General features: G+C 39.8%; 1 protein-coding gene across 11 annotated transcripts in view; it reads right to left on the minus strand.

Annotated features, from left to right (window-relative positions):
- The window catches only part of ARB2A (ARB2 cotranscriptional regulator A), a 466,145-nt gene that overhangs the window by 138,980 nt on the left and 304,387 nt on the right, over positions 1–22,778 (minus strand). For all 11 annotated transcript variants that reach the window (XM_008261940.5, XM_051853996.3, XM_089313035.1 and 8 more), the window contains one exon: positions 19,228–19,312. In XM_008261940.5, coding sequence (XP_008260162.2) covers positions 19,228–19,312 — 85 coding nt within the window. The remainder of the gene's footprint in view (positions 1–19,227; positions 19,313–22,778) is intronic.

The raw sequence follows: 22,778 nt of genomic DNA on the forward strand, positions 1-22,778 counted from the left end.
CTTTAAAAAAAACTATATATTAAGAAATAGGATGAAATAAAAACTTCAAAAACTATACCTGTGCTTTTAAAGTGCTGATAAGCCACTGAGAGCACCTTGAGGTTTTATAAGTAAAAAATATTTGTAGGGTGACTACAGTCACTATACTACATGAAGAACTAGAAGAGAGGAGTTCATGGGCTCCAAACACTAAGAAAAGAAAACAGAAATGTCAATAATCTGATTTGGTCAGTTTGTGCTGTATCCATGTATTGAAACATTACCCAGGGGTGGGGAATGTCTAGTGTGTGGGACATAAAAGCCTCAAAAATGATTTGGCCTGGCCCTGCCAAGGCAACTGCAGGTGGAGTGGGACTTGAAATTCAGTAAACCTACAGTGGGCTTTTAAAAGTTGTTAATTTTGTATGGCCTGTGAATGATTTTATAAACATCCAAATGGTTCTAGGCAGAAAAAGTTTACCCATGCCCATAAAACCATAAAAATGTATATTATGTGTAAATCAAAAATTAAAATAAAATACCATAGCATAAAATTAAAAAGAAAATATTTGACCTAGGTTTGAGGATACTTCAAAACTTTCATGGGAAAATGGAATTAAAAGAAAACTTTATGTTGGTGTAACAATTTCTGAAATCCATACATATGACTACAGTGCCTAATGTTCACTCTGATTCTCATTTCAGTGCCAAAGAACATCCCTTTTAGATGTCCTAAATCACTTCTAGAGAGTAATACAGTTTCTATGAAGAGGTATGACTTGAGAGTACTTTTGCCAGAACACAGATTTATCACTGGGGACTTGCTGTCACTGTCTGTGACAAGGCAGACAGAGCAGGCAGGGCAGGTGAAAGCAGAGCAGACAGTGATGTGGAGCCCAGAGCCAACAGAGACCTTCTGGGCTGAGGGAGACACTCGGCCCACGGTCAAAGAGAAGTGAAGGGCAAGGTGAGCCAGGCAGTCCATGCAGGTCAGGCAGGGAAAGGCAGATGTTAAACACAGGCTGGCAGGATGTAGCCTCAGAGTGGGGAGACATGGCAGACAAATCTGTACGAAAAGAGTTGCACGTAGGGACTACATCAGTCAAGAGCAAGAGACTCACTACAGAGACACAGACACCCACGTAGGGCAATGACCTTGACAGAGGTGACAAGGGGAAGGGAACGGTGGACAGTGAAGCAAACAGGGTGAAATGTCTGACGTAGGTGCCACTGGTCCCACACTTACTGTTTCTAATAGTATGAGCACAGCAATTAATAGTCATGAGACAGTAATGGGGGCTGTAAAAGTAATAGATCCTCCATAAAAACTTATAGTCATTTTCAAGTACAAATACATATTGTTAGAGTATTTATCCTAAAGTATTACAAGAATAATTAGTTTTACTTTTGTTTTTAAAAAAGATTTATTTTATTTATTTGAAAGGCAGAGTTACAGAGACAGAGGAAGAGAGAAAGAGAGGTTCACTCCCCAAATGGCTGCAATGACTAGTGCTGGGTCAGGCCAAAGCCAGGAGCTTCTTCTGGGTCTCCCATGTTGGTGGTAGGGGCCCAGGAACTTGGGTCATCTTCCACTGCTTTCCCCAACCATTAGTAGGGAGCTGGATAGGAAGTGGAGCAGCTGGGACTCGAACCAGTGCTCATATGGGATGCCGGCACTGCAGGTGGCAGCTTAACCCGCTTCATGGCGCCAGCTCCAGCTTTCCTTTTTTTTTTTTTTTTTTTAATCCTTAAGTAGAAAAGTTGGCTGAGCAAGAGGAGAGATGCTATTTTTCCGGCCAAGTTCTTCAAAGGATTTTTAACAAATTGGTTCAGAAAGCTTCACAAAACATGATGGCTAGTTCAGTCTCTTTTTTTGTCCCCAGTGAGATGTTTCAGTGAGTTAAACTACTGTGATCCCTGTAAAACTGAAAGAGTCAAATCACAGGATGATATCAGACCCGACTATATATACATAATTAGGACAAACGTTAATGACCTTGAAGACGAATATTTCATATTTATGTTATTTTTTTTAAAATACTTATTTTATTTATTTGAAAGGCAGAGTGAAAGAGGAAGAAAGAGAGAAATAGATCTTCCATTCACTAGTTCACTCCTTAAACAGCCGTAACAGCCAGGAACTTCAGTCAGGTAAAAGACAGGAGTCAAGAATCCTATCTGAGTTGCCACATGTATAGCAGGGGTCCACGGACTTGGGCTACCTTCTGCTGCTATTGGGCAGTGTTCTGTCAGTCACGTGCCAGGTACATTAGCAGGGAGCTGGATCAGAAGCAGAGCAGCCAGGCTCTGAACCTTTGCTCTGATGTGGGACACTAGCATTGCAAAAGGTGGTCTAGCCCGCTGTGCCACAACACCTCCCCCATACCAGTTATCTTAACTGATTTCCTCATCAATTATTTCCCCAGAGTTCCTGATTCCAGCTATTTCTAATGAACGAGTCACCGAAAACACAGAATTCCTGGTGGTCAACTTTTAGAATGCATATCCTTTTTTACAGTAACAGAGACACTGATGACAGGGTAAAGCTATAGGGCCATTACTGCAGTTATAAACAAAAATTGCCTGAAAAGTGCTATTTCATTAACAAAAACATCACTAAGAAGATTAGAACATATCTTTACAATGGAGACAGGAAAGATACAATTCTTTAGCAGTACATGCAATCAAACCCTGTACAGTATCATATATGCTAACATGCCTTGAATTCTAAGATCTGCTTACAAGGCAGAGTATAGATTTTCAATTACCTAATTAATTTGAGCTGTGTCTAAAAACATATTAGACAACTCAACTTGTCTACACATTCTGAATGACACCACATTCTAGAGGCAATTACTGTTGATTTTCCACTGCTGTCTTTAGAAGGAAGTGATTATTCACTAACAAAGAAGAGATAGAACTTAGTGTCATGTCCTTGAGCGGTATTTTCTGAAATACAGTGAAGAGAATATTTAGCAAATACTCAGTAAGCTCAGTCAGTGTAAACAGTCAATCTGGACTATTTAAGCAAAGAAAAATTAGGGTTAGATTAGCAGGCCGTCGACAATTCAAATTCACCAAGTGATTGCTGACTACCCTGTGTGTTTCGGGGAAGAAATGGGCTTGGCAGTTAGGAACGTATTCTCAGTGGCCCCTGCTGCTACCTCCAAAAACCAAGAAAGGCCCATCTAAAATGCAGCACTTTTCAAGTTTAGTTCTTAACCCGTATGTAAGATAGATACAATGTTTGACTTCCTTTTTCTTTTTTAAAATTTAATTTCATTTTTTGCATTCCCACTATAAGATGGCAAGATTTATTTCAAGAGTTCGGTAAGCTGAAATAGGAAAGCCTGGCTAAGCCTGGTCAGAGGCAAAGAACAATGTGATGGATAAAAGTTCTGGGAGAAAATACCATGATGGGCGTCAGACATCCAGACAACCCAATTTTAGGGAATCCACATTCGGGTCTTCCCTTAAAGGCATGTAGACAAATGACACGGTGGAGTTTTTTATCCTGGTGCCTGGAGCCACACGGTCACAGGAGTCAGGATCCCCTCATCCTTCAAGTTAGACTGAAAGGGTTTAGGGTGCAAGACTCCATTCAGACCCCTAGAGACACAAGCAATTTGCCAGTGAATTGTGGAGTGCTGGACAGATGTTATACCTTCCTACGTGTGCCACCTCAGGAATAGGACTAGCAAAGTGGGTTCAAGGAGAAAGGTCAGGTTTTCAAGGACCCAGAACAAGGGATCGCTGGGAGGGAAGCAGGGTGCAGATTTCACACTGAGGTACTCGACAGTCTAGCAAAAGGCTCTCTGAAGTCAGCCAGGCAAATCCTGTCTTTATCAGCAGGAGGTGGGGGAAGATTAGGACCAGAAGGAAGGAATGCCATCATCTCAACACGCTGCCCACCTACCTAAAAACCCAGATGCTCTCCCCTCATACTTTCATGCATTACACATTCTCTTCCTTTCCTTATTTGCCTTGTGCACAGTTGGGCTCCCCTCCTAGGATGCAACTTCTGTGTGGTACTGTTACCTGTCGTAGTTCACAGAGGATTCCCAGGCTCCTGGAGCTGGAGCTGGACCTGGCACCCAGTGAAGACAGAATGAGCACACCCACAGGGTACTGAGGAATCACCTTCAGCATGGGAGTCTGCTCAGCTGCAGCCCCAGGTGGGAGCAGTTGGGCAGTGTTCTGTCAGTCACGTGCCAGTCCGTGCAAGCTGGTCACCCTTGGGAGAAGTCAGCAGACATCAGTGCTCCATAACCTTGTCTATTTCCTTTCAGCCTGGGGAATACTTCCTTACACATGAAGTTGTATTAGCTATGTTAGCCATCCCGAAGGAGAAGCACGCCACACAAGATCATTTCCAAATTCACCTTCATTTCTCCCCCAACAGCTCTCTCAGCCTTATTGTTTCCAAATTTCTATGCTCAATGAACATTTTTCTTTCAACTCATAGTTAGCCTTTTGATTTCTTCATCATATTTTCCATCTTTCTGTGGCTCTGGCTTTAGTGTAATATTTATTGACTCTTATTAATGTCACAAAGAACACAGGAAAACATGAATAAACACATTGTTATCAATAAGTAGAACTAGAGCCAAAAAAATGTGAGAATATTTCAGAGTGAAAATGCCTTTTCAGTCCTATTGTATTACAGTAATTTATAACAGTTTTAAATCAGTTTCAGTTCACAATTGATCATAATGAAAGGATTAAGAGTCAAAGGGATCACATAAACAAGACTAGTGTCTGCTAATACTAACTGATAGAATTAAAAAGGGAGAGAACGATACAACATGGGAAGCGGGATACACAGCAGACACATAGAACGGCAGATGTCCTAAACAGCACGCTGGCCTCAGAATCAGCCCTTAAGGCATTCGGATCTGGCTGAAGAGCCCATGAGAGTATTTTAGGCATGGAAAGCCAAGACACTCTGGAAAAAAAAAAAAAAACCTAAATGAAAGATCTCTGTGAGTGAGATCCCAGTGGAAAGAATGGGCCATCAAAGAAGGAGGTACCTTTCTCTGAAGGGAGGAGAGAACTTCCACTTTCACTACGACCTTGTCTAAATATGATCAGAGTTGGCAAACTCAAAAGGCTTCCATAGCCTTGGCAATCCATGACAAGAACCTCGGGTGATTACCAATGCCATAAACAAGAGTGTCAACTGTTAAGTCAACAACAGGAGTCCCTGTGCACTTACTCCCCATGTAGGATCTCTTTTCTTTTTCTTTTTTTTTTTTTTTATTTATTTTTTTTTATTTTATTTTTTTTTTTTATTTTTGGACAGGCAGAGTGGACAGTGAGAGAGAGAGACAGAGAGAAAGGTCTTCCTTTTTGCCGTTGGTTCACCCTCCAATGGCCGCTGCGGCCAGCGCGCCACGGCCAGCGCGCCGCGCTGATCCGATGGCAGGAGCCAGGTACTTCTCCTGGTCTCCCATGGGGTGCAGGGCCCAAGCACTTGAGCCATCCTCCACTGCACTCCCGGGCCACAGCAGAGAGCTGGCCTGGAAGAGGGGCAACCGGGACAGAATCCGGTTCCCCGACCGGGACTGGAACCCGGTGTGCTGGCGCCGCAAGGTGGAGGATTAGCCTAGTGAGCCACGGCGCCGGCCGGATCTCTTTTCTTAATGTGTTGTGCAATGTAAATTAATGCTACAACTAGTACTCAAACAGTACTTTACACTTTGTGTTTCTGTGTGGGTGCAAATGGTTGAAATCTTTACTTAATATATACTAAATTGACCTTCTGTATATAAAGATAATTGAAAATGAATCTTGAGGTGAATGGAATGGGAGAGGGAGTGGGAGATGGGAGGGTTGTGGGTGGAAGGGAAGTTATGGGGGCGGGGGAAGCCACTGTAATCCAAAAGCTGTACTTTTTGAAATTTATATTTATTAAATAAAAGTTAAAAAAAAAAAAGGAATGATAGTGTTAAGCTCTAAAATGCCTAATGAGAATATCTGGCACCACACCACATTTTTAGTGTTTTCCTTCTGATGGACTTCAAATGTACCTCCAGAAATTATAAAATTGTCCTTCTAATATTTCTATAAGATAAGTGAGGCAGATAATTGCTATTGTCATTTTATAACAAACAACCAGAATATGGACTATCAAATAAACATTGATCCTATTAGCTGATGACATCATTCTCTGGGTGATGGTGTACTCAACTGGCCTACTTTAGCAGTGTATTCAAGTGACCAATTTTACAAACAAAGAGGAGTGGGGAAGCAGTCATTTGACTTGGTTTCAAGATCTTTCAAATATCTACCATTTGCTCTATGTTACAGTAACAGAAAATTCTGGCTTCACTTTAAGCATAAGGTACAACATTGCCAATTTTTACATGTGGAGATGTTCAGTTATAGTTGCTTCAAAAAAATAAAAACAATATGACTTCTCTGAAAATAATTATCAATATTGTAAGTAAAAATTTATTGGAATCTGCTTTTAAATTGAATATATGCAAGTAAATAACATTCATAAAATGAAGTTATCATAAGCAATATTTTTATAAAGGCAAACAGATTTAGTTATAAAAGGAAAAGTTTAGCATTCAATGAGTATGCATTTTTAATAGGGAATTTCACTGTTGTCCCTGAGAAACTTTCAGTAAAAAGATAAAAGTATATCATAATTTAAGAAATAAACTTTACAATTTAGCAAGCTGGAAAATGAAAAGGACTGCATGAAACTTAATGTTCAGCCTGAACATACATTACTAATTTGTGGTTGGTACACATGTTGAGATCTCCAAATAATATTAACATTTTAAATTATAGATAACAGGTTTATTGACCAGAGAAATTCAGGTGTTCCAACATTCTTATGTTGTTCCCATTTTAATTTCCTGCCCTCACCTCAATCAAATGGGTCATAAAACAATTTCATTATCTCTTGCCTTTGACTGACTGCCCCCTCCAGCTCCTCTGCTTCTGGTAACGATATTTTCACCATCCCAGTTACTCACCCTGGAGTGCACTTTGGCCTCCTCCCTTTCCCCTAGCCTCTGTTTTCCATCTCTTGACCATCAAGGAATGTGGATACTTCCTGGGTGCTATGTGTCAGAGCTCACCTCTCGTCCTCATTCCCATCGCCACCACTCCAATTCATACCATCAACTTCATGAAATTGTTTCATCGTCACAGCCAGCTCAGTCTATTATCTCTGGATTCTTTTTCTTTTCTTTTTTGTATTTAGTGAATTAACCTTCTTTGATCTTATCAGATACATATTCCAATATTTTTAAGGACTTTATTTTGAGGGAGACCACAGATTTTGATTGAAAAACAATTTAATTTTTATAAGCAGATGTGGAAACTGTGCTGGCCAACTTTTCTTATTTGATACAAACTAATCTTGATGGCAGCTTCAATAATGGAAGAACCTACCCACCAGAACAGGGCCAAGGAACAACCCTCCACTTTTTTAATTTCTAGGGGAAAAGCCAGATATGATGAACTCTTGTTTACTGCTGTCTTCAGCTTCTAGAACAGTGTGTGCAACATAGGAAGTGCTCAATAAATACATGAGGAATAAATGGATCTCTGCTGGGGAGTGTGTGTGAAATCTTCATCTTATCTAGGTCAAATCTTTTGGGACAAAATGCCACAGGGAACAGGAGGTTATACAGAGAAGCAAGTTCTGTCCTAAGAAAAAAACTAAGAGAAAGGCTGATTAATAAAGATGACAAATAAGACCGAGTATCATCATGAAGAAAAAATATTTCTGATAAATTGCAGAGCAAAATCTAATTAGATATGGGGAACCAAGGGTATAAATGAATGGTCTTCAATGAGCTTATAAGCACCTCTTTATGAAAGAGTGAGAACGAGCCTTATAGATTTAGTCTCAACCAGAACTGAAGTTTAAACCCATTATCTTAGCTATCCACTGCTGTGGGACAAATAAACCCAAAACTTGTCAGCTTAAAACAACACACATCTGTCACCTCACAGTTTTTGTGAGTCCAAAATCTGAACATGGTTTAGCTGGGTGACTCTGGCTGAGGGGCTCTCAGAAGGCTACAGTCAAGATGTTGGGTGAGGCTGCAATCAACTCAGGTTCGGCCTGGGGAAAGGTCACTCATGTAGCTGCTGGCAGAACTCAGGTCCTTAGTGGCTCCCGGCCAGGATCACCAGTTCCTTGTCACTTGGGCTCTTTGCAGAGAAGTCTACAACATGGCAGCTAACTTCCACTGGAGCTAGCAAGGAAGAAGACAAGAAAGGACCCAAGGTCTGCCAAGCATCTGCTGGAATGACAAGTATCCTTAAGCAGCAGGCTTGACAGAGGGTGAAATAAACTCTTTCCCTCTTTTTTAAAATTTTATTTAAGGTATACAAACTTCATGTATTTCCTACATACAGATTTAGGAACAGAGTGATACTTCCCACCCTCCCCTCCCTTCTGCCCATGCTCCCACACTTCCTCCTCCTTCCTCTCCTATTCCCACTGTTAATTTTTACAATGATCTACTTTCAGTTTACATTATATGCATAAGATTAACCCTACACTAAGTAAAGAGTTCAACAAATAGTAAGAAAAACAAACATTGTTCCTTGAAAGCAGACAAGGGCTGTAAATAATCACTGAATCTCAAAATGTCAATTTTATCCCTATACATTATGTCTTTGGTACTCTATCAGTTACCACAGATCAGGGATAACATACAGTATTTGTCTTTTTGGGGGATTATTTCACTAAATATAATGGTCTCCAGTTGCATACACTTTTTTTTTTTCCAAAATACAGGATTTCACTTTTTATGGCTAAGTAGTATTCCATAGTGTATATATACCATAATTTATTTACCTTGTCATCAGTTAATGGACATATGGTTGATTCCATATCTTAACTATTGTGAATTAAGCTGCATAAACATGGGGGTATAGATAACTGTTTCATATGCTTTCATTTCCTTTGGGTAAATTCCCAGCAGTGGGATTGTTGTGTCATCTGACAGATATATTTTAATGTTCCTGAGATATCTCCATACTGTCTTCCAAAATGGCTGTACAAGTGTACATTTCCACCATGGACACCAAGATTTATTGTTCATTGCTTTCTGTATGAGAGCCATTCTAACGGGGGTGAGGTGAAACCTCATTGTGGTTTTGATTTGCACTTCCCTGATGGCTAGTGATCCTGAGCATTTTTTCATGTGCCTGTTGGCCATTTGAAGTTCCTCTTTTGAAAAATGCCTGTTCAAGTCCTTTGCCTATTTCTTAACTTGACTGTCGTTTTGATGAGTTTCTTGAGCTCTTTATGGAATCTGGAAATTGATCGTTTATTGGTTTCATAGTTTTCTCCCATTCTGTTGGTTGTCTGTTCACTTTGCTGAGTGTTTCTTTTGTAGTGCAGAAGCTTCTCAGCTTGATATAATCTCATTTGGCTTTGACTGCCTATGATTCTGGGGTCTTTTCCAAGGAGTCTTTGCTTATGCCAATGTCTTGAAGAGTTTCCCCAAAGTTCTCCTTTAGTAATTGGATGGTAATGGTTTGAAGATTTATATCCTTGATACATTTTAGTTGATTTTTGTATAAGGTGCTAAGTAGGGGTCTTGCTTTATATTTCTGCATGCAGAGATCCAATTGCCCCAGCACCATTTGTGAAAAAGACTGTGCTTTCTCCAGGGAGTGATTTTAGTTCCTCTGTCAGAGATTAGTTGGTTGTAGATGTGTGAATTGATTTCTGAGTTTTTATTCTGTTCCATTGGTCTAAATGTTTATTTTTGTGCAAGTACCAGGCTGCTTTGATCATAACTGCTCTGTAGTATGTCTTAAAATCTGGTATTGTGATGCCTCCAGCTTTGCTTTTGTTGCATAAGATTGTTTCAGGCTTTTAGGGTCTCCTGTGTTTCCATATGATTTTTTTTTTTTGACAGGCAGACTGGACAGTGAGAGAGAGAGACAGAGAGAAAGGTCTTCCTTTTGCCATTGGTTCACCCTCCAATGGCCACCGCGGCTGGCGCGCTGCGGCCGGCACACCGTGCTGATCCGATGGCAGGAGCCAGGTGCTTCTCCTGGTCTCCCATGGGGTGCAGGGCCCAAGCACTTGGGCCATCCTCCACTGCACTCCCTGGCCACAGCAGAGAGCTGGCCTGGAAGAGGGGCAACCGGGACAGAATCTGGTGCCCCGACCGGGACTAGAACCTGGTGTGCCGGCGCCGCAAGGTGGAGGATTAGCCTATTGAGCCACGGTGCCGGCCTCCATATGATTTTTAACATCATATTTTCTAGATCTGAGAATGTCCTTGGTATTCTGATTGGGATTGCATTGAATCTGTAAGTTATTTTTGGTAAAATGGACATTTTGATGATATTAATTCTTCCAATCCACAAACATGGGAGACTTTGCCATTTTCTGTGTCTTCTTCTATTTCTTTCTCTAATATTTTGTAACTTTCATCATAGAGATCTTCCACCTTCCTGGTTAAATGTATTCCAAGGTGTTCAATTTCTTTTCTATAGCTATCATGAATGCGACTGATCTTAGAAGTACTTTCTCCACCATGGCATTGTCTGTGTATACAAAGGCTATTGATTTTTGTGTGTTACTTTTATATTCTGTCACTTTACCAAACTCTTTTCTGAGTTCTAATAGTCTCTCAGTGTAAACTTTTGGTTCCCCTATATTTAGAATATGTCATTTGCAAATTGTGATAGCTTGATTTCCTCCTTTCCAATTTATATCTCTTTGATTTCTTTCTCTTGCCTAATGGCTCTGGCTAAAACTTCCTGGACTATATTGAACAGCAATTGTGAAAGTGGAAATCCTTGTCTATTTCCAGATCTTGGTGGAAATGCTTCCAATGCTTCCCCATTCAATTAGATGCTGGCAGTGGGTTTGTCATAAATTGTCTGAGGAATGTTCCATCTATACCCAATTTGCTTAAGGTTTTCATCATGAAAAGTTGTTGTATTTTATCAAATGCTTTTCTGTATCCGTTGCGATAATCATATTGGTTTATTCTAGAGTTTGTTAATGTGATGTATCACATTGATTGATTTTTAAATGTTGAACCATCCCTGCATACCAGGGATAAATCTCACTTGGTCTGAGTGAAGAATCTTTCTTTCTTTCGTGTTGTTGGATTTGGTAAGTTAGTATTTTGTTGAGGAGTTTTGCATCTATGTTCATCAGGGATATTTGTTTATAGTTTTCTGTTGTATCTTTTTCTCATTTAGGATTTAAGGTGATGCTGGCCTTAAAGAAGCAATTTGATAAGATTCCCTGTCAATTGTTTTGAGTAGCTTAAGAAGAATGGGAATTAGTTCTTCTTAAAAGTCTGGTAGAATTCAGCCATGAAGCCATCTGGTTCTGGCCTCTTCTTCGTTGGGAGTGTCTATGATACTGTTTCAATCTCCATCTAGGTTATTGGTCTGTTTATGTTTTCTGTGTCTTCATGACTAAATTTTGGTAGATTGTAAATGTCCAGGAATCTATCCATTTTCTAATTTGTTGGCATATAGCTCTTTCTAGTAACTCCTGCTGATTCTTTGTATTTCTGTGGTATCTGTTACATTTCCTTTTTCATCTCTGATTTGCTTTGGGTCTTTTCCTCCTTTTTTTTTTCTTGTTAGTTGGGCCAATACTGTATCAAATTTGTTGATTTTTTTTTTTCAAAAAACCAACTCTTCCTTTCACTGATCTTTTGCATTTTTTTGTTTCAATTTTTTATTTCTTTTCTAGTTTTAATTACTTCTTTCCTTTTACTAATTTTGGGTTTATTTGTTGTTGTGTTCCAGGTCCTTGAGATGAACTGATCATTCATTTGGTGCCTTTCCAGTTTCTTGATGTAGGCACCAATTGCTGTAACCTTTCCTCTTAATGCTACTTTTGTTGTCTCCTATAAGTTTTGATACATTGTATTGTCATCTTCAGTCATTTCCAGAAATTTTTTTTATTTCCTTTTTGATTTATTCTATGACCCACTGTTCATTCAGGAGCATGTTGTTCAGTCTCCATGTGTTTTAATATGTTCTAGAGATTCTTGAGTTGTTAATTTCCAACTTCATTCCATTGTGGTCAGAAAAGAGGCATAATAAAATTTTAATTTTTTGAATTTGCTGAGACTTGCTTTTTGGCCTAGCATATGCTCTATGCAAGAAAAAGTTCCAAGTACTGATGAAAATAATGTATATTATGCAACTATGGGATGAAAGGTTCTGTAGATATGTTAGGTCCATTTGGTCCATAGTGTAGATTAGTTTTGTGTTTCTTTGTTGATTTTCTGCCTAGTTTATCTGTCAATTGATGAAAGTGGGGTGTTGAAGTCCCCCATTGCAATTGTATTGAAGTCTATGTGTCCCTTAAGATCTATCAATATTTGTTATAAGTAGCCAGGCACCCTGGGCATTGGTGCATATATACTTATTGCAGTCACATCTTCATGTTGAATTGGTCTCCTAATCATTACATAGTGCCCTTCTTCATCTCGCTTAACAGTTTTTGTGTTAAAGTCTATTTTGTCTGATATTAGGTGGCTACATCTGCCCATTTTTGCTTTCCATTAGCATGGAATATCTTTTTCTGTCTTTTCACTTTCAGTCTGAGGTATCTTTGTTGGTGAGGTGTGTTTCTTATAAGCAGCAAATAGATGAGTTTTGTTTTTTAATCCATTCAGCCAGTCTGTATCTTTTTTTTCAGTCTGTATCTTTTAACTGGAGAGTTGAGGCCACTTACTTTCAAGGTTACCATTGATAAGTAATGACTTGGCCCTGCCATTTTTACATAAATAGTCCTATTGTTTGCTTTGGATTCTTTTGTACTTTTACTGGGAGATTTTCTCCCTTCACATTTCATAATGATGACTATCTTTTTGTGTTGTGTTTTGGTGTGTAGCATATACTTAAGCATCTTTTGTAAAGCTGGACGAGCGGTGGCAAATTCTTCCAACTTCTGATTGTTATAGGTCTTTATTTCACCTTCATCCATAAATGAGAGCTTTGCAGCATACAGTGTTCAGGGTTGACTTTTTTTTCTTTTAAGACTTGGACTATGTCTCTCCATTCTCTCCTAGCCTGCTGGGTTTCTTATGAGAAGTCAGTTTTGAGTCTAACTGGAGATCCTCTGAATATAATCTGCCATTTCTCTCATGCACATTTCAGAATCTTTTATGTTTTGCTGTTGAAAGTCTGACTTCAATGTGTTGTGGTGAAGATCTTTTCAGGCCATGTCTGTTAGGAATTCTATGTACCCCATGTACTCAAATGTCCCTTTCTTTCTCCAAGTTAGGAACGTTTTCTGTAATTATTTCACTGAATAGGCCTTCTAGTACATTCTCCCTTTCCACACCTTCAGGAACTCCTAAGATCTGGATGTTGGGTCGTTTGATAATATCCCATATATCTTCAATTATCTTCAATACCTTTCTTAATTTTTTTTTGTACTTTCTTCTTCTTCTTCTCTCTCTCTCCTTTTTTTTTTTTTTTTTTTTTTTTTTTTTTTTTTTTTGGGGTGGAGAAATTTCCAAAGCTTTGTCTTCTAGGTTAGATATTCTTTCTTCTCCCTCACAAGTCATTGTTAAGGCATTCCATGTCACATATTGAATTCTTCATTTCTAGTATTTCAGATTTCTTTTCAAAATCTCAATCACATTGGAGAATTTTTCTTCCATGTCATGTATGGACTTCTTTAACTTATGAATTTGCTTCTCACTGCTTCTGAGTAATCCTATGATTAATCTTTTGAATTCCATTTCAGGCATTTCTTCAATGTCTTTTTATTCACATTCCAATTTTGAAGTTTGGGGTAGTCATATTTTCTTCCTTATTCTAGAATGTTTCTTGAATTTCTGCATTTATTTTTAAAGTATTTTTAAGTATTTGTGGAAATACTTTTTGGCTTTCAACTCTGATGGCTTTTATCTTTGAACTAAACCTCTGTGGCTTAGTAGAGTGTCTGCTCATTCAGTAAGTGTGCAGAGGTGTGTGCTGGGTGTTCCAGGACGTTCTGGTCAGTGCTCCAGGGTAGGGTGAGTATCCAGGGTGACACCCAAGTCATCAAGTCCTCTTGTCTGCAGGTAGGAGTGCATGATCATCTCTGCATAATCACACTGTCACCTCCTCTTTTCCAAAGTGATAAATGCCCAAGGTTAGCCCAGAGTGGGCACAACACGCACCCATGCTGCTGCATGCACCTCACAAAGGATCTGAGCAATCCTCAGGGCAGCATAGATCCCACTGCCGTGACCCACCCTAAGCAATCAGGGAGCTCTGAACGTTTGGCACCACACACAGTGACTATCCAGAGACCCAGCTATACCCTGTGCCTTCTTGTGTAGTTACAGAGTTCCCACAGTCTCAGCACACAGGCTCACACAGTCACAGGTTGCAGATGATCTGCTTCCCCCAACTAGCCTGTCCTTTCCACAGAGAGGTAGACATGCCCAGGGCCTGCTGCCTATGTGTGCTCTGCATTGATGGTTTGAGCCCCAGAATCTGTGATGAGTTGAGAGGCTGGGGGTACCTCACAGTCCTACGTGGGTACCCAGCCTCCTATCAATTCTCCCCGTCAGACTCAAACTCAGTTATAAAGATCAGCTGCAACTACGATCAGATGCAAAAATGAGGAATATAATAGTATTTTTCTCTATTGTAATATGAAGAGTTCGTGTGTGTATACTTTTTTTTTATCTTATCTCTTATACACTTATCATCTAATGCAAGATACGTCAATAGCAATTAATTCTATCTTTCAGTATTTAAATTTCAAGATATCAAAGGTGAGAAGAACGAAACTCTGCCAAGAACAATAAAGGGACTTTGCACTTTTTTTCTGGGGAAAGGAAAAGTATGTGTTCAGTTGGACATGGGACAGCTGTATCATGTTAGGAGACACATGACTTTATTGGGAGATTAAATCTGTTTCAAGATCTAAACAAGTGCCAACTTGGCAAGGGGTAGATTGTGGCAGCTTTTTAATGTGTCATTTTGGCTACATTGAACTATATTTCCCAGAATTCCTTTTCCTATATGTTTCTTTCTTTCTTTTTAAAGATTTATTTATTTACTTGAAATTCAGAGTTACAGAGAGTGGGAGACACAAAGAGAGATATAGAGGTCTTCCACCTGCTGATTCACTTCCCAGATGGCTGCAACAGCCAAGGTTGGGCCAGGCCGAAGCCAAGAGCCATGAGCTTCATCTGGGTTTCCCATGTGGGTGTAGGGGCCCAACCACTCTGGCCATCCTCCGTTGCTTTCCCAGGCCATTAGCAGGGAGCTGGATTGGAAGTGGAGCAGCTGGGATATGAAATGACCCTCATATTGGGATGCCAGTGTTGCAAGTGGTGGCATTACTTGCTATACCACATCACCAACCCCTCCTGTATGTTTCTTGTTTGGATGATACAAAAAGGATTTTTTTGCAAGGTACATTTTGGGGTTTACTTTATTTTTAAAAAGGATTTATTCATGAGAAAGAGAGAGAGTGTGTGTGCTGAGAGAGGTCTTCCATTCACTCGGTCACTCCCCAAGTGTTTGCAATGGCCAGGGCTGGGGCTAAGCTGAAGCCAGGAGCCAGGAGTTTCATCTGGATCTCCCACATGGGTGGCAGAGGCCCAGGCACTTGGGCCATTTTCTGCTTCTTTTCTCAGGCCATTAGCTGGGAGCTGGACTGGAAGTGGAGCAGCTGGGACACAAACTGCACCAGCATCACAGGTGGTGGCTTAGCCCAGTGTGGCACAACACCAGTGCCACATCTGGAGGTTTCAAGTATTAAGTGGGAAAAGGATCTAAACAGATATTTCTTACAGAAAAAAAAAAAAACAAGCAGAAATGACCAACAAATACATGGAAAAAATGCTGAGTGTCACTAGTCATCATGAAAACATAAATCAAAACCACAATGATATCATTTCATTCCAGTTCAAATGGATATGAACAAAAATCAAAAAACAAGTGTTGGCAAGGATGCAGAAGAAAGGGACCCTTAAATGCTACTGTCAGAGATGTGAATTAGTATACCATTATGTAAGGAAGCCATACAGAGGTTGATCAAAAACTTACACTAGAGCTACCATATATGACCCAATGTCCTCCGATGAGGAATATAAGCCAAGGGAACGAAAATATGCTGAAAGACTGCTGCATTCTCCTGTTCCTTATAGCACTATTCAGAATTGCCAAGATAAAGAATTAACCTAAGTGTCCACTGATGGATGAATGGATAAAGAAACTGTGGGATATACACACACTGGCATATTACTCAGCCATAAAAAGAATGAAATTTGGTCATTTGCAGCAAAACAGATGGAACTAGAGATTACTATGTTAAGTGAAATAAGCTAGACCCTGAAAGACAAATACTCCAGGTTCTCTTTAATATGTAGAAGTTAAAAAAAAAAAAAGTTGACCTGCTGAACTCAGGACAGTGACTACTAGAAACTACAGAGGGCAGAGGAGTGGGAGTTGAGGAAGGGTGAATAACAGGTACCACTACACAGCTCAAAATAGCAAGTGCTAGGGTTCCACAGAACAGTGGAGCAACATGGCTCACAGCGACGTGCTACCTACTGTATAAGGAACTGATGGGAGGAGCCGGCAGGCTCCAAACAGAAAGACAAGATAAGGAAATAAAAGGCTGGTTGGCTGAATGGGTTGGCTTATGCTATGTCCAAGTGTTGAAAAATTGCACTCTACCCTATAAAAATGTACAAGTCTTGTTTTTTGATCAAAATTTTTTTAAAAAAGAGTGAAGCAGCAAGCCGTTTCTGGATCACACAGGCTTTCACTCATTGTCTGGATCACTTTGTGGCAGCCGGCAACAGCGAAGATGGCATCTGCTCCACCTTCCTCCGGATCCTCAGAGCTCTGGCATCTCTGACTCCTGGAGCAGGTGTGTGTATGCTTAACTCCCTGACATGGCACAGGCTGCTACAGTACATGCACAGAAATCAAAGACAGAGGCAGTAAGAACTGACACAGGCTAAAGTCCATTCCCTTCTTCATGAACACCAGCTCCTGCTTATGGGTTCTAGATCATTCCAGCTCTCTGCCCCTTTACAATATCTTCCCCTAGCACCTGCCTGCTCTGTGACTCCAGCTCCATCCAGCATGAGATGTAAAGTCAATATCCTTACGCAGACTGCTTAACCACCTCTGGTCAGATACCAGCAACAAATCCTTTCTGACACTCAGTCTGTCTTCCTTATTTGTTGATTCTAAACTGGTGAGTTCACCTATTCTCCAAAATTTGTTTGCAACCCCACAATCAATACTCGTGGCACTTTTGCCATCATTTACAGATTAGGCTATGTACAGTATGGCAAAAAAATTTGAGTCACCATTTCTAGTTGAGGAGAAGCAAGGCCATACTCTTTTCTTGTTTCAGCTCTCATATCGCAGAACAGTTATCCTTCGCACAGATTACTTATTGCTATATTTTTCATATTTTGTGCTTTTGTGGTGATTTCACTGTTTGAAATGGCCCCCAAATGTAGTGCTGAAGTATTCCCAAGCACAACAAGGCTGTGATGTGTCTGATGATGAAAATGTATGTGTTCAGTGAGCTTTATTCTGTCATGAGCTGCAGTACCATTGGCCAAGAGTTTAATGGGAATAAATCACACATATTAAGTAAGATGTCTTTAAATAAAAAGGTTAAAGACTGGTTGACAAAGAATGTGTACAGAGCCTCACAGGAATCCAACCTTGTATTTCCCCTAGGAGCAATGAATCAGTGTTTGCTAATTCGGTGCCCTCAGCAACTTCACAGAACAGAACTACAGTAATAATGAAAACTGATTGTATATCTGCACACACCCACAACCCCCATATATATGTATACATATTGTATCATCTACCCCTAGAGGGTCCATAACTCTGACTGAACCCTTACCTAACCTATAAAATTTAGCTACAATGATAGTGCAGATCAGCTGAAATTTATATATTGATGATGGTGACATCTAGTTATAATAAGCATGCTTTACCTGGAATCTGAATGATTTCCTTTACATATTTGCAATTTTATTTAGTGATTAAGTTGTCATGATCATCATTACATAGAGTAGCCTGTGTTCCAAACTTCTGCTCATTCTCCAGAATCTACAGCCAGAAGAAGCCCATTTTACTTTTTTTTTTTTTTTTTTGACAGGCAGAGTGGACAGTGAGAGAGAGGCCGAGAGAAAGGTCTTCCTTTTGCAGTTGGTTTTTACTCATTGTCTGGATCACTTTGTGATTACCCTCCAATGGCTGCTGTGGCCGGTGCACGGCGCTGATCCGATGGCAGGAGCCAGGTGCTTATCCTGGTCTCCCATGGGCGCAGGGCCCAAGGACTTGGGCCATCCTCCACTGCACTCCCTGGCCACAGCAGAGAGCTGGCTTGGAAGAGGGGCAACCGGGACAGAATCTGGCGCCCCGACCGGGACTAGAACCTGGTGTGCCGGCGCCACAAGGCGGAGGACTAGCCTAGTGAGCCGTGGCGCCGGCAGAAGCCCATTTTAGATTATTAATCATAACCAGATACCTCCGCTCACTTTGTATTACTATCCAAATTGTTTGGGAACTGTGAAAGTCAAACTCAGAAAGCAATGACAAATGTTATTCTCTTACCTAGAGACTCTAGTAAAAATCCTATAGGCTGGAAATCAGTAATCCATCTCTAAACTTCCTGGAGCCCAACTGCTTTGCGAGGCACCCACCTCTTCATTCCCTTCCTTCCCATACAGTTAGGCCAGTCGTGCCTTTGTTCCCTGTGAACATCTTCAGATCCATTCCCGTCCTTGCTCCTTGCTCCTTACTCTTATGAGGCCATCTTGACTGTCTTTCTACAATCCAAATCTTAACACACAAATACTGGCTAAAATCTTTGCATGACCAAATTTTTTTCTAAAGACTCTAGGCCACACAATAGCCTTGATGAGTGGGAACTCAATCACAGACAACTTTCCAGTCAAACAGCATATGGCCACTCAGTCTTTCAGGTACTTATATATGTATATCTCACCTCCATAAGCTCCAACAGCAACTGTCTGCATTAATTCTGAATTGTTTCACCTGTCTATCTCACTGAGTTTGTTGGCGAGCATTTTAAACTAAACAAATTTCTGATAGCAGATTGGACTAATACTGTACATTATCAATAATTCATCCAACAACTGAAGGCAGAACAAGTCAAAAATAGAATCTACATCTCATTTAACATATTCTCAGCCTTAAAATATCAGCAACAACAAAAACCCAAATGACAAACAAACAACAAACCATATACTCGCATCAAAAACATACCTGCAGAAACTCTGGGGCAGTCTGGCAGCATGGACTCCACTGAGGTATCCAATGGTTCTGAGCTAGAGACCCAGTTACAACAGTTCTGTAATATAACAAAGACAACACTGTAGAAACAGAATTCATGATAATTCCAAATATTTAGGCTGGAGAGATTAATTTACACTATAAAATCAATCACTGCAAGTATATTCAATTTATTTTCTATACACCTAGATTTTTTTCTTATGTAAACACTTAGTAATTACACAAGACTAACATGATTCTGAAAAAAAGTTTATCTTTTACGGTTCAGCATACATCTGTGCTGACCTTTAAATGGCACATAACCTTCTATGCACCATGATGCAATATACTTTCAAGAGAAGGTATATACTTTCAAGAAATAAACAAAAGCATCATAGTTAAGGAAAACTGGAAAAAGGTGTCCATTTTTTACTTTTTGAGTGGAAAAAGTTATTTATTTGAACACATGAAGGAATAGTTAATTTCTAAACTCTATTACAGAACTACATTGTATGTTGTATGTATTTCTCAAATCTGGCCCATACACATATACTCTTTTAGTTTTTACTTTGATCTGCTTCAATGGAGGCAGTATGAAAATAGTTATAAATGAAAACAACCTGGTGAATTGTAGCTGTGTGTCTGAGGACACAAAGCCTTCAATATTAAAGATCAGTTTCTAAGGTTTGATGATTTACAATTCAGACCAATGAAGTAAAAACAGTCTATATCCCTTTAATATATTTTAAGGCTGTGGTTGGAGTGTGGCTTAAAAAATGTGATTAACGTCACATGATTTTTAAAAAAACTTCTTAGCACACACAGACACACAAAGACACACATACACAATGAATTTCCAGACAGATTTTATTTTAAAAGAAATCATCCCATCAATCATGTTGGAAAAATCGGCGATTGCTATTCTGATAAACAAGCATGTATTGTGTATTTTTAGATGCTTGCTGCCCTGGTTGTGCACCATGGAATCCGTCCTCACTATGGAAAGATCCTTGACTGGTAGATCAAGTGTCTTATTGTATTTCCTTAATTCATTCTGTCTGGAAGAAGATGTCAGCTGTGTTGCAGTGAGGAGAGAATTTCAAAGGCCCCAGTCCCCACCAATAAAGGCCGAGGAATGGCTTTTGAATAGATTTGTCAAGGCAACCCTACTGTTGTGGGACCAGGGAGAGCAGAAATAACATAAAGGAAGGGTTGCTGTATGAGATTAGAAAGTGAAGTTCACAAAGCATGGCAGATTTTTGTAAGAAACAGTGGATCAATGAAACTATTGAACTGAGTAGGGGGAAAAAAACATGAAAACAAACACAACATCGAGTAATGTTCTTAAATGCTTTCGTTCTTTTTACATTTAAAATGGCTAAAATATTAGTATTTTCGACATGTAACAAAAGCTCACGGGTTTAAAGTGGATACATATTCTATAATATGCACTCCTAATCTTAATTAGCAGCTGAATGCAAAATCATACAATGTGAGAGAGTAGAAATTATAAAGGAAACCGGGTTTTAGAAGATATTTCATACATTTGAAATAAGTAAAATTAATATTACCATTGATAGAATACACATCAGAGAGTTCTAGATAATGCGGAAGATTAGCACACAATTAGCCAGCTTTTATATACAATGTGACACTTGCTTGTAAGAAATAAGTATTCTCCAAAGCAGTGTCAAGATATGTAAATGGATGATTTGTTTTATCATTCATCACAGCCCTTAATAAATTCAAAAATCATGACTTCTATAGGTACTAAAAATAGGCTCCCAATGATACAGGGAGATAGCTTCAATGAAGAATGACTTTCTCTTTCTCTATCTTTTTCTTAAACAATTCAGTCTTTTCAATGACAGCAATTAGCACTGCCAACAGACAGGCAGCGATTAGGTATATATTTTAATTATTATTCATCCTCCTAGTAACCTCCACATCTGATGAAAGTCGGCTATTACCCAGGTGATATGTCAGTCTTAATACTGCTCACCTACACTTCACATATGTAAAACCATGTCTTACAGGATTTTTGAGTATTAATAAAAGTGATGGCATATTATAATAAGCAGTTGATTAATCATTTTTAACTTATTATTGACTTTAAAAAGCTGGAAAAAATGAACTTTGGGCCATTTTTTACAGGTCACCTTAACTCAAACACTTAAAGCAAAATACAGGTTGACATTTTATGATTTTGAAATTTCAGTTTTTATCTAGGCCAGATGTTTAAGGCTTTGCCCTCTCATAAAAATCAGATGCAAGTTAAACACTCTACAGTGAAAGTGAATATGCTCCAAAGTTCTGTGGAATGATAAGAGCCTGTGAAGGACTGCAGAGATTTGGTACTATAGTTTTGAAGAATGTGTGTGTGCAACTGTGTATGGAGGCGCCATGTACTAAGGCATTTTTATGACATGGGAAAAATAGAGAGAGACAAGGACAGAAGTCTGAAGCTGTTTGTAATAGAATAAAGCACAATGAATAAGATAACACAAACAAACTGGAAAATATAAGGAATGTAAGGCATACAGCCATTACAAATGAATTCAGTCTGATCGAAGTCCATCTTACCAAATCTAACTCCCAATTCTGAGATGCTTCTGTCGTGTAGGAAACAAATCTCTCTCACAGTCTTTCTAATCCTTATCTATCCTCTTTTTCAATGCCCCAATTTGTAGCCTACTCAAGTTCTTCAGCTGAGAAGAACAGTACTGAAGTGTCCCATGAGGGGACACAGGCAGACCAGGAGGAAACCCCTTCTGAAATTCAAAGCATGAAAGGAGTGCACTGACAGCCCTGAGTGCTTATTCTGTGGTGTCTCGAGTAGGAACAAGGCACTTGGGCCAGGGGTGCCAGCAGTGCCAGGCTTGAGTCTGCCCTGTGGCCCTCTCCATCACCATGCAGCCTGCACAGAGGAAGAAGCCCTGGGGCAGGGCCAGCAGACGGGGACAGATCCACACGATCAGTGTCTCTCAGATTTGGCAAAAGGAAAGCTAACAGGCAAGGTGGTGAGCATTTCTTAAAGCTGAATGTCTTCAGCCAAAATGTCTTTTTATTCTGAGATTACGACCACAGATTCCTGGGGTTGTAAATTTTCCTCTTTGTTAAATCCAAGTTGGGAGCTAATGATATAGATTAAAAGGGCCCAGAGGCCACAGTGCTGAGCACCTACCTCTGACATGTAAACCAAGGGGCTGACAGGTTTTCAGGGTAGATCGAAAATGAATTAGTTTTTTTAAATACAAAGCTTAGAGCTTAGTTCATCATACTTAAAAGGAAAGTAGGTAGTAGTTATTCCTATGCAGGGTGTTGGGAGGTATTTGGAGCTGCTTGCTGCTCTGATTGAGCCTAGTCTTCTGTTCATTTTTAGTGTGTCTGAGTTAGGAATCCTTGCCATAGATGTTGATGGTTCCCATGGAAGGCTGTATGCCCTCAAACAAGCACAGCTATGAAGACGGGGACCAAGTTGCATTTCTAGGGCCTACACTGTGAGCTGAACGGTGATAGAAAGGGTTCCAACTGCTCATGAAGAA

Source organism: Oryctolagus cuniculus, chromosome 14 (genome assembly GCF_051225735.1).
Source record: "Oryctolagus cuniculus isolate XC-2025 breed Fujian yellow rabbit chromosome 14, ASM5122573v1, whole genome shotgun sequence".
Classification (NCBI taxonomy): domain Eukaryota; kingdom Metazoa; phylum Chordata; class Mammalia; order Lagomorpha; family Leporidae; genus Oryctolagus; species Oryctolagus cuniculus.